General features: G+C 42.9%; 1 protein-coding gene across 1 annotated transcript in view; it reads left to right on the top strand.

Moving 5' to 3' along the window:
- tbc1d8b (TBC1 domain family member 8B) overlaps window positions 1-12,695 on the top strand; it is a 107,215-nt gene that overhangs the window by 79,382 nt on the left and 15,138 nt on the right. The window contains exon 19 of the mRNA XM_072271026.1: window positions 12,280-12,383. Coding sequence (XP_072127127.1) covers window positions 12,280-12,383 — 104 coding nt within the window. The remainder of the gene's footprint in view (window positions 1-12,279; window positions 12,384-12,695) is intronic.

The following is a 12,695-nucleotide window of genomic DNA, read 5'->3' as shown; positions in this document are numbered from 1 at the left end:
CACACAGTACTCCAGGTGTGGTCTCACCAAGGCCTTGTACAACTGCAGTAGTACCTCCCTGCTCCCGTACTCGATCGGGGTCGGGGTTCAATCCTTGCTGCTATCTGTAAGGAGTTTTTGCGTTCTCCCTGTGACCATGTGAGTTTCATCCGGTGGTCTGGTTTCCATAGTCGTACAATTGCTATATTGGCGCTGTAAACATGGCAACACTTGCAGGTTTCCCCCAGCACACATCAGAATGTGTCGATCGTTGAAGCAAATGACACATTTCACTGAATGTTTTGATGTACATGTGACAAATAAAGCTGATCTTTAATCTTTGATCTCTACGTTGGTTAGACTAGGCAGCCATTTTACAGAGCAGCAGTGTTCTGTCCATAACGGCAGTCATGAGCTTCTGGTAGCATGTAATTTCAACTTCCAATCCTAGTCCCACACTGATCGATCTGTTCTTGATATTCTCCACTGCTGTGCTGCATCACAAAGCAAGCTACAAGAACATCTCATTCTGCTTGGCTCACTTTCCCATTGGCAGAAAAATTGAATTTTCTGATACCGGGTAACCCACTCCATCTGTGTTCCTTCTCCACTCCCATTAGGGTCCTGATGAAAGGTCTTGGCCCAAATCTTCGACTGTTTATTCCTTTCCATACATGCTGCCTGACTTGCTGAGTTCCTCCAGCATTTTGTATATTTTATACTAGGGTCTTCCTCCTCTTTGTTCGCCTTGTCCATTTCGCCCCCTCATTACCTAAACATGCTCCTCTCCACCAAGTTCCACATGCCCAACACCAATGTACCTGGGATATCTCTGTTCCTTTTCCTGTTCCTATCCCCGCTTGGTTCTATAAACCTGTTCTCCCTCACAACGAGTGTTGCACCCCTCTGGTTCCAGGGCAAAGTACCAAGGTGCATGGAAGAGTGTGTAAGCAGAGATGAAGCAATTTTGACAACATTTTAAGTAGCATTGTGCCCAGATACAAAACTCATCATTTTGAATTAAATTGTGCACGGAGTGCACAGTTGAGCTGACCATTGAGCTGGAACATATTTTCAGATTGCAGATGGTTTTTGCCTGACCTGCTTTGTTGATTTGTTGTAAAGGAATGATGTGAGAGTAGCAAGTTTGACCTGGGCATTGGAGGATGGTAATTTTTGACAGGACCTAGAACTAGGGAACCAGAGTTTACCTTCTAGTCTGACATTCCACTTGTAAACCCCTTGACATCTGGACTGTCAAAACAGATGGATGAGAATCACACTGCTTTATCTGAGGACTTTTATTGTTGTCAACTGAATGGCATTACTTGGATCTTGTGCAGTTTTTATAAACTTTGGTTGAAAATGGGTATGTGTAATGGTTTAACAGTATTGAGGAAGGATCTGAGAAAAGAAGAGAAATTATGTTTTCTCCCTATGCCCTCGTCACCCCTTCCCTAATTATAGCTTGTATGATTATCATTGTAAGAAATATTTCTAATAAAACATAGGGTTTCCACATACTCCATGTTTTGCTTGTTTAAAGTGTTACAGAGTGGAAACAGACCCTTCAGTCCAGCTCAACAATGCTGACCACGATGCCTATCTCTGCTAATCTCATTTTCCTGCATTTGACTCATTTCCTTTTATTTCTTTCTTCTCCATGTTCCTGTTCAAATGTTATTTAAATGCAATAATTGTTTTTGCCTCTATCGCTTATTCTGGCAGCTTGTTCCATTAACCCACCTCTTTCTGTATGGATAAACTTGCCCATCAGATCACTTTTTAAATACTTTTCCTCTCACGTTAAACTGATGCCCTCTAGTTTTAGATTTACCTATCCATGGAAAAAGACTATGATCGTTTGCCTTATGTGTGCCCCTCGACCTCTTGCAGTGCAATGTGAACAAACCCAGTCTCTCCTTGTAACTGAAGCCCTCCATTCCAGGCAGCATTTTGGAGAGTTTCTTTTGCATTCTTTCTAGCACTAGCATATCGTTTCTATAGTGTGGTGACCAGAACTGCACACATTATTCCAAGTGTGGCCTGGCCCTTTGAGGCAGCAAAAGAGTACAGATGTCTCTACAGAATGTCCTTTGTAGACTCTGTCTATATTTTTTCACTGCCTCAGTAACACAGTAATCAAAGACCCACCCGCCCACCCCAGTCATCCTGTTTTCCCTCTTCCATCAGTCAGAGGATAAAAGCCTGAAAGCATGTACCACCAGGCTCAAAATCTATTGTTTTCAAACTCTTGTGCGGTAAGGTGGACTCTTGGCCTCACCATCTACCTTTACGATCTTACAGTTTTATCATTTACACGTGTAGCCCCCCCCCCCCCCCCCGGCTCGGCTCGCTGTCGTCTAGAGAAACAGCCTCGGCCCTGCCAAACTGGATAATTTGTTTGTGTGGATGCTGTGTGATGTATCCCACCCCGCCCAAATAACAGACAATACACCAGATGCAATCAAATGATTTACAATTTATAGATATCACTGGAACTATATAATTAATAGAGAATAAAATATAAAAGGAAAATAAAAGGCGCCATGCTTATCAAAGTTCAATTTCTTCGTGCACAAACAGTTGGAGCTCAAGGACCACCTTCACCCTGCGACCCCTCGGACCACCTCGACCGGTCGCCTAGGACCAACAACGGTGGTCGACCAGACACTCCACACGAGTCCGAGTCCGTCTCCTCGCCGAACGCCCTCCTTGGGGTCCGACCCCATTAGCGGACATCACAGCACCTCATCCATCCTCTGTCTCACTCTCCCGCCTTCTGCCCCAAAACCCCGCGCATACAGTATCTTCAAATAAACCAAAAACGTAACAACTACCCCAATTGGTTAATAACATATTTCTTATCACACACTAAACCAAAACAAGCTGCTAGCGCAAACTTTCTCAGTGTTTAACACAACAAAGCTGCATTCCCCAGATTAACATAACAAAGACACCATTTTAATTAGCCTCCGCAGGAACATAAAAGTCGAAACCCCCTTAAACCTGCACTGTACTTTTTCAGTAGCTTTTATACTTTATTCTGCATTGTTATTGTTTTACCTTGTTCTAGCTCAATACACTGTGTAATGATTTGATATGTATAAGCAGTGTGTAAGACAAGCTGTTCACTGTATCTTGGTACATGTGACAATAATAAATTATTCCAATTCCAGGACCATACCAATGTCTGGTGCAGCTGCAATGTGTTGTCCCAACTCTTGCATCCAATGTCCCTACTAATGAAAGTAAGCAGGCCCAGCCTTCTTCACTACCCTATCCACATGGGTCACCTTTACAGGGAACAATGAACTTACGCTTCAGATTACCTCCTATACATAATTTTCTTATGTAATTTACTAATAAATGTAGTTATATTTGTAAGGCAAGATTTCCTGTACACAAAACCATGCTGACTCCTCTTAATTAATCCCAGTCTTTCCAAGTAATCACAAATCCTATTGGTAAAATCGCTTTTCCTAATCATTTTGCTACCTCTGATGTAAGGCTTATTCCTACCGCCCTTCTGAATATGGGAACAACATTAGCTACTTGGAGTCTTCCAGTAACACACCCATGGCTAAAGATGATGCAAAAATTTCTGTCAGAGCTCTAGCAATTTCTACTGTTGCTTCCCACAACCTTCTGGGATAGATTTCGTCAGGCCCTGGGGATCTTGCTGCCTTGTCAAAGTAGTGATTAGCACAACACCATTACAGCTTGGAGCTTCAGAGTTCGGAGATCATTCCTGCTGTCTTCTGTAAGGAGTCTCTCAGTACCTCCTTCCTTGTGGAACGTGTGGGGTTTTTTTTCAGGTTCTCTGGTTTTCTCCCACGGTACAAAGATGTCTTCATGTGTGTGAAGGATGTAAGAAATAAAGTCAATTCAATTCAATTCGATGTAAGAATATAAGAACATAGAAATAGAAGCAGGAGTAGGCTATCTGGCCTGCTGATAAGTTTAATAAGTTCATGGACTCAACTCTACCTACCTGCTTTTTCCCCATAGCCCTTAATACCCCTACTATGCAAAAATCTATCCAACCTTGTCTTAAATATATTTACTGAGGTAGCCTCTACTGCTTCATTGGGCAGAGACTTCCGTAGATTCACCACTTTTTGGGAAAAGCTGTTCCTCCTCATCTTTGTCCTAAACCTACACTCCCGAATCTTGAAACTATGTCCCCTAGTTCTAATCTCACCTACCAGTGGAAACAACTTTCCTGCCTCTATCTTATTTATCCCTATCATAATTTTATATGTGTCTATAAGATCTCCTCTGGTCCTTCTGAATTCCAGAGAGTGCAGTCCTAGGTGACTCAATATCTCTTCATAGTCTTTAACTCCCTCATCTCTGGAATCAACCTGGTGAACCTCCTCTGCACCACCTCCAAAGCCAGCATATCCTTCCTCAAGTAAGGAGACCAGAACTGCACTCAGTATTCCAGATGCGGCTTCACCAGTACCCTATACAGTTGCAGCATAACCTCCCTGCTCTTAAATTCAATCCCTCTGGCAATGACAGCCAACAATCCTTTTGCTTTCTTGATAGCCTGTTGTACTTGCAAAGCAACCTTTTGAGATTCATGCTCAAGCTTTCCCAATTTTACCATTTAAGTAATAATCTGCTCTTTCATTTTTCCTTCTAAAGTGGATGACCTCGCATTTACCAACATTGTGCTCCATCTGCCAGACCCTTGCCCACTCACTTAACCTATCTGTATCTGTCTGTTCCCTCTGCACAGTTTGCTTTTTCACTCAATTTAGTGTCATCAGCAAACTTAGATACACTCACACCTAGTCCCCTCTTCCAGATTGTTAATGTATACCATGAACGGTTGCGGGCCCAGCATCAACCCCTGCGGCTCACCGCTGATTGCCAATTAGAGAAACACCCATGTATCCCAAATCTCTGCTTCCTATTGGTTAACCAATTCTCTATCCATGCTAATACATCACCCCAATTTTATGCATCCTTATATTATGGATAAAGCTTTTATGTGGTACCTTATCAATGTCTTCTGGAAATCCAAGTAAATAATGTCCGTCTGTCCTCCAGCTGGGCTTGTTACGTCTTCAAAAAACTGCAGTAAGTTTGTCAAACTGGACCTGCCTTTGCTGATTCCATGCTGCATCTGCCTGATGGATCCGTTTCTTTCTAGATGCCTCACTATTTCTTCTTTGATGATAGCTTCAAGTATTTTCTCAACTATAGATGTTAAACTAACTGGCCTATAGTTACCTGCCTTTTCCCTACATCCTCTTTTGAACAATGGCATGACATTTGCTGCCTTCCAATCTGCTGAGATCTGCCCAGAGTCCAGAGAATTTTGGTAAGTTATCACCAAAGCCTCAACTATAACCTGTGCTATTTCTTTCAGTACCCTGGGATGCATTCCATCAGGACCAGGGGACTTGTCTATCTTTAGGCCCACAAGTTTGCTCAGCACTACCTCTTTAGTGATAGCTATTGTATTGAGGTCCTCACTTCCCATTGCATCCATGTCATCTCTCTTCGGCATGTTGGACATGTCCTCCATTGTGAAAACTGACACAAAATAGTTTAACAAAGTCTCGGCCATTTCCTCATTACACAACATCAATTTTCCCCTCCTCGTCCTCCACGGGGACCTACGTTCACTTTAGCAACCCTTTTCCGCTTTATATAATTTTAAAAACTTCTACTATCCATTTTTATTTTGTGCTAGTTTATTTTCATAATCTAACTTCCCTTTCTTTATTGTTCGCTTGGTGGTTCTTAGTTGCTTTTTAAAGTTTTCCCAATCTTCCAGTTTCCCACTACATTTGGCAACTTTGTATGCACAAGTTTTTAGTTTTATGTCTTCTTTTATTTCCTTAGTTATCCATGGCTGTCTCTCCCCACCCTTAAAGTCCTTGCTTTTAACTGGAATATATTTTGTTGAGCACCATGAAAAGTCTCTGAAAGCTTTCCACTGTTTCTCAACCATCCCACCATATAGCCTGTTCCCCGTCTACCCTGTCCAACTCCTCCCTCATCCTGTTGTGGCCTCCCTTTTTTAGGCATAGTACACTAGTTTTAGATTGAACTATTGCACCCTCCATTTGTATGAGAAACTCAATCATGCTGTGATCACTCTTTCCAAGGGGATCCCTAACTACAAGATTGCTAATTTTACTTGCTCATTGCACAGGACCAGATCCAAGATAGCATGTTCCCTTGTAGGTTCATAGAATATAGAAATGTACAGCACATTACAGGCCCTTTGGCCCACAATGTTGTGCCGACCATATCTCCTACTCTAGAAGCTGTCTAAGATATCTCTACTCCATAGCCCTCTATTTTCCTAAGCTCTATGTAAAAGACCCTATTGTATCCACCTCTACCACTGTGGCTGACTGTGCAATCCATGTACCCACCACTCTCTGTGTGAAAATCTTACCTCTGGCATTCCCCTTGTACCTACTTGTAAGCACCTTAAAACTGTGCCCCCTCATGTTATCCATTTCAGCCCTGGGAAAAAGCCTCTGGCTATCCACATGATCAGTGCCTCTCATCATCTTATATACCTCTATCAGATCACCTCTCATCCTTCGTCACTCCAAGGAGAAAAGGCCAAGTTTGCTTAACCTATTTTTATGAGGCATGCTCTCCAATCCAGGCACCATCCTTGTAAGTCTCCTCTGCATTTCATCTCACTGATCCTCCACGCTGCCAAGAGTCTTATCATTAATATTATATTCTGTCTTCAAATTTGGCTTATCAAAATGAACCACTTCACACGTATCTGGGTTGAACTCCATCTGCCACTTTTCAGCCCAGTTCTGCATCCTATTAATGTCCCGCTGTAACTTCTGACAACCCTGCAGACTATCCACAACACCCCCAACTTTTGTGTCATCAGCAAACTTACTAACCCACCTAATATTTCCTCATCCAGGTCACTTATAAAAATCACAATGCGGAGGGGTCCCAGAACAGATCCCTATGGAACACCAATGGTCACTGACCTCCATGCAGAATATGAACCACCTACAACCACCCTTTGCCTTTTGTGGGGCAAGCCAGTTCTGGATCCACAAAGAAGATCTCCTTGGTTCCCATTCTTCCTTACTTTTTGAATGAGCCTTGCATGGGGAACCTTATTAAATGCCTTATGAAATCCATATGCACTACATAATCTTTGATATCTCTCCAAATGCTCATAAATCCTGCCTCTCAGGATCTTCTCCAACAACCTGCCCACCACTGAAGTAAGACTTACTGGTCTATATTTTCCTGTGTTATCTCTACTCCCTTTCTTGAACAAGGGAACAACATTTGCAACCTTCTAATCCTTTGCTTCTTCTCTCGTCCCCATTGATGATGCAAAGATCATCACCAGACGCTCAGCAATCTCCTCTCTCGCTTCCCACAGTAGCCTGGGGTATATCTCATCTGGTCCCGGCGACTTATCTAACTTAATACATTTCAAAAGCTCCAGCACATCCTGTTTCTTTCTTTCTTTTTTTTGGTAATTTTTTTATTGAAGTAAATCATCAAACAAACATTTCCATAAGATGTATTTCAGATATTGTACATAAATATCATATAATCATATTTGCCACAAATCTCCACATAATATTTATCTGAGGTATACACCTATAGAAAAGAGAGGAAAAAAAGAAGAAGCAAAAGGAGAAAATTATGTACAAGTTGGGAGTGATTTTTTTTTTTAACAACATATTCCTTGATTTGTGAGAATAAAATCAGGCCTATGAGGTGTTATGTAGTTGAGCCATTTTTCCCAGTATGAATCAAATTGTTCCAACTTATGATTAACAGATGTCTGTATGCTCAAGCGTTTCAGTCTGCTGTTAGTTATCTCCACAATCGCCAAGGTCCTTTTCACTAGTGAATACTAAAGCAAAGCATTCATTAAATACCTCCACTACCTCCTCTGACTCCGTGCACACATTTCCACTATTGCTCCAGATTGGTCCTATTCTCACACGGCTCATCCTCTTGCTCTTCACATACTTGTAGAATGCCTTGGGGCTTTCCTTAATCCTGCTCACCAAGGCTTTCTCATGGCCCCTTCTAGCTCACCTAATTTCATTCCTGAGCTCCTTCCTGGCAACCATATAATTTTCTAGAGCTCTAACAGTACCTAGTTTCTTGAACCTTTCATGAGTTTTTCTTTTCTTCTTAACTAGATTTTCTACATATAAAAACCTACAGCACAATACAGGCCCTTTGGCCCTCAAAGTTGTGCCAAACATGTCCCTTCCTTAGAAATCACTAGGCTTACCTGTAGCCCTCTATTTTTCTAAGCTCCATGTACCTATCCAAAAGTCTCTTAAAAGACCCTATCATATCCGCCTCCACCACCATTGTTGGCAGCACATTCCATGCACTCACCACTCTCTGGGTAAAATATCCTTGGTACACCATGGTTCTTTTACCCTACCATCGTTTCCCTGCTTCAATGGAACATACCTATGCAGAATGTCATGCAAAGGTTCCCTGAACATTTGTCACATTTCTGCCGTGCATTTCCATAAGAACATCTGCTCCCAATTTATGTTCCCAAGTTCATGCCTAATAGCATCATATTTCCCCCCTACCCCAATTAAATGTCTTCCCAAATTGTCTGATCATATCCCTCTCCAGCTGTATGGTAAAGGAGATAGAGTTGTGATCACTATCTCCAAAATGCTCTCCCACCGAGAGCTCCGACACCCGACCAGGTTCATTTCCCAATACCAGATCAAGTACAGCCTCTCCTTTATTTGGCTTATCTATATATTGCAACAGGAAACCTTCCTGAACACACCTAACAAACTCCACTCTATCTAACCCCCTTGCTCTAAGGAAATGCCAGTCAGTATTAGGAAAGTTAAAATCACCCATCAAAACAACCCTATTATTATTGCACTGTTCCAGAATTTGCCTCCTTATCTGCTCCACGATGTCTCTGTTACTATTGGGGGGTCTATAAAAAACACCCAGTAGAGTTATTGCCTCTTCCTGTTTCTATCTTCCACCTACAATGGCTCAGTAGATAATCCCTTCATGTCTTCTTCCTTTGCTGCAGCCATGATACAACCCCTGATTAGCAATGCCACCCCCACCTCCTTTGCCTCCCTCCCTGTCCTTTTTAAAACATCTAATACTCAGCACACTCAGCAGCCATTCCTGCCCTTGAGTCATCCTAGTCTTTGTAATGGCCACAACGTCATAGATCCATGTATTGATCCACGCTCTTAGTGGATCTCTCATGGTCTGAGTCGACGTTCCCTTCCCTCCCCCCCCCCCAAATTCATCTGCCTTGTTTATGACTCCTTGCATTAAAATAGACACATTTCAAACCATCTGAGTGCACCTTTGCTCTATCATCTGTTGCCCTTCCTCACAAACTCCCTACAGGCTGTCTCTACTTGTGCCCCAGCCACCCCACCCTCTACCTCTTCACTTCGGTTCCCACCCCCTGTAAATCTAGCTTAAACTGTCCCCAGTAGCATTAGCAAACTTCCCTCCTAGGATGTTGGTTCTCCTCCAGTTCAGGTGCAACCTGTCCAACTTGTGCAGGTCACCCATCCCCAGAAAAGGTTCCAATGATCCAAGAACTACCCCCTGCACCATCTCCTCAGCCACTCATTCATCTGACCTTCCGTAGCTTGTGGCACTGGGAGTAATCCGGAGATTACCACCTTGGAGGTGCTGCTCTTCAGCCTCCTCCTTGTAACTCCCTAAACTTACTGCACAGGACCTCTACGCTGTTCAGTAACATGCTGTTCAAGAAAGCTATCACATATGCTTTCTATGAAGTCCTCCTCAAGACTGCCTCGACCAACTTGATTCACTCAATTATGTGCAAGTCCCCCAAGATAACTGCTGTTCTATTCTTGCATGTCTCAAATATTTTGCTGTTTATTGCCTATGCTACTGTAATGTTACTACGTTTGTATTTGGAGGTCAATAGACAACTCCCACCAATGATTATTTCCCTTTACTGTTCCTATCTCTACCCAGATGGATTCAACATTCTGCTCCTTGGGTCTTGCATCGTCTCTCACTATCACCCTGATCTCATCCTTAATTAAGAGCGCTAGCCCACTTTACTTATCTCCTGCCTATCCTTCCATATTACCTGATATCCCTGGATATTTAAGTCCCAATCGTCTCCACCCTGCAACCATGTTTCTGTAATGGCCACTAAAACATACCCCTTTGTACCGATTTGTGCCATAAGTTCACTGACTTTATTATGAATGCTACGGGCATTCAGATAAAGTGCCCTTGCACTCATTATGCCTTTAAAATTTGGTCATTTTTGTCTCTTATGCACTTGGCTTTTCTGCACTCCACCCTTACTTTTCTCTTTTTTAACTATTGCTTTTGCTTTACCTTTATCCACACTTTTCTCTTTAACTTTATCCAGACTTCTCCAATCTATTGAACCCCCCCCCCCCACTATTTAATTTAAAGCCCTATCCACAACCCGAGTTATGCGATTTGCCGAGATCCAGGCCCCTTCGCGGTTCAGGTGGAGTAGCTGCTTCCTTCCCCGGTTTCCCATTAATTCAAACCTACTTCTTCCACAACAATCCTTGAGCCAGGCAGACGTCACAGACTTCGAGATGCTCTATTTCTGTGAAAGAGAACTTTGTCTTTTCCTCTAACTATACTAACCCAATTACCACTTCATTTATCTTCTCTCCCACCGCCACCCCCCCCCGCCCCCCGAATGACTCTCTAAGCTACAATGCCACAGTTAGGTTGCTCAGTCCCCCATTCTCATCCACACAGGGAGCAAGAATCTCAGACCTATTGGACGAGCTTAATGGCTGAGGCTCCTCAAGCGCCTTCTTTTGGATCACGCTACCAGCCTCACTCACAGTCGCACCCTCTTGTCCCACACCACAGATGAATTTGAGGCAGCTGAAAATAATGGGTGTGCCTACCTCCTGAAACAGCATCCAAGTAGCTCTCACCCTCCCTGATTTGTCACAGTGTTTGAAGCTCAGGTTCCAGGTCATCAACTTTGAGCCTGAGTTCCTCGAGCAGTGAACACTTGCTGCAGATGTGCACCAGGAACCACAATGGGGTCCACCAGCTCCCACATAATGCAGCTACAGCGCATCACCTGATCCTGCATCTTCCTTCCTTTATTTAATTAGTTGTTTAATTGGTACCTATTTTCAAACCGCTACAAAAGCTACTCCTGCTACTCAGTCTTGCCTCCACACCGAAGCCTCTTGAGCCGAAGTCGGTAAACTCCGCTCTGCTGGTAAACTATACTGTGAAGCAACTTTTAGTCCCACCTTGTTAGGCCTGCAACAACTTTGCGGCTATTCTCATTATCAGTTTGCCTTTTTCTTTGTAAACACGCGAAGTGCCTCAATTACTGCTAGCGCTAGCAAACTGGTTATATAAAGGCGAAAAACCAGCTGCCCAAAACAAGGGATAGGCCAGAAGAAAAATCCCCTTGCAGTCCTTGTAAGGCAACCAAACAAAAGTTGTACAAGTAGCCATGTCCAAAATTTAAAATGGAACAAAAGAATGCTACAAGCCAAACCAGCCAAACCAACCAAACCCCTCTCTCTCTCACTCACTCACTCTCATACTCTCCCAAACACCGTGCATAGTCAGACTAGAGTCTGCTAAAACAGCACCAGCTCAACCCGGAAGTCCACTAGCTCAACTGGATAAGTTAACTGGTCATTGTAAATTGTCCCATGGTTATTTCAGGGTTAAATCAGGGTTGTTCGAGGGTTGTGGGGCAGTGTGGCTCGAAGGGCTGGGAGGGCCTACTCCACACTGTATCTCTAAATAAAATAAAAATGAAATAAACAAAATGTAGTTCTATTTGTTAGACAGGATTTCCTATGCACAAAAACATAGTTAATCCCTGTCTTTCCAGGTGATTACAAATCGTATCCTTAAGGTTTTTTTTGTCTCAGTAATTTCCCTAGTACTGATATAAGGCTAACCTGCCTATAGTTTTCTGGCTTATCCCTACTGTCCTTCTGGAATATGGAAATACCATTAGCTAGTTGGAGTTTTCCAGTACCTCACCCATGGCTAAAATTGATGCAAAAATTTCTGTTCGAGCCCCAGCAATCTCTTCTTTTGCCTCCCATAGATTGAATCAGGCCTTGATGATTTGTCCATGTTAACAGTTCTATGATTTTTCAGTATGTGTGCCTGTCGATACGATTTTTAATGCAAGGAATATAACCTAATGTGGATAAAGAGTTAATGAGATAAATGAAGCTGCACAAGTTGCCAAATAGTCACCATTGTTTAATATTTTTCTTTTCTCAATCACTCCAGGAAGTAACAAAGGGAAGGTTGATATCCAGTCCTATTTGAAACAGTGTCATGACGAACTGGTGCGGAAGGAAGAAAGTATCCGAGCCCTTCCCAGGATAAATCAGGTTACAATCTAGTCTATTTCACCATTTACAGCCGACATATCCTGGGAAATGGCTTTCCATGTTGTTCTTTTATTTTGGAATGCCAGATGATTAAGTGAGAGCCTCTCCTTTTGTCACAATGAGGTTACTCTCAGGGTGGAGGAGCAACACCTCATATTTTGTCTAGGTAGCCTTCAACCTGAAGGCATGGTCATCAATTTCTCTTTCCAGTATTTTTATTCCTTTGACCTCCCCCCCCCCCCCCCCCAACATCCAACTCTGGCCTCTTTCCTCTTTTCCTTCCCTGCCTATAACCTCCCCCTGGTGCTGCTC

Source organism: Mobula birostris, chromosome 10, assembly GCF_030028105.1.
Source record: "Mobula birostris isolate sMobBir1 chromosome 10, sMobBir1.hap1, whole genome shotgun sequence".
NCBI classification, from domain to species: domain Eukaryota; kingdom Metazoa; phylum Chordata; class Chondrichthyes; order Myliobatiformes; family Myliobatidae; genus Mobula; species Mobula birostris.
The sequence above is the reverse complement of the archived record's forward strand: the minus strand, read 5'-3'. Positions and strand labels throughout refer to the sequence as shown.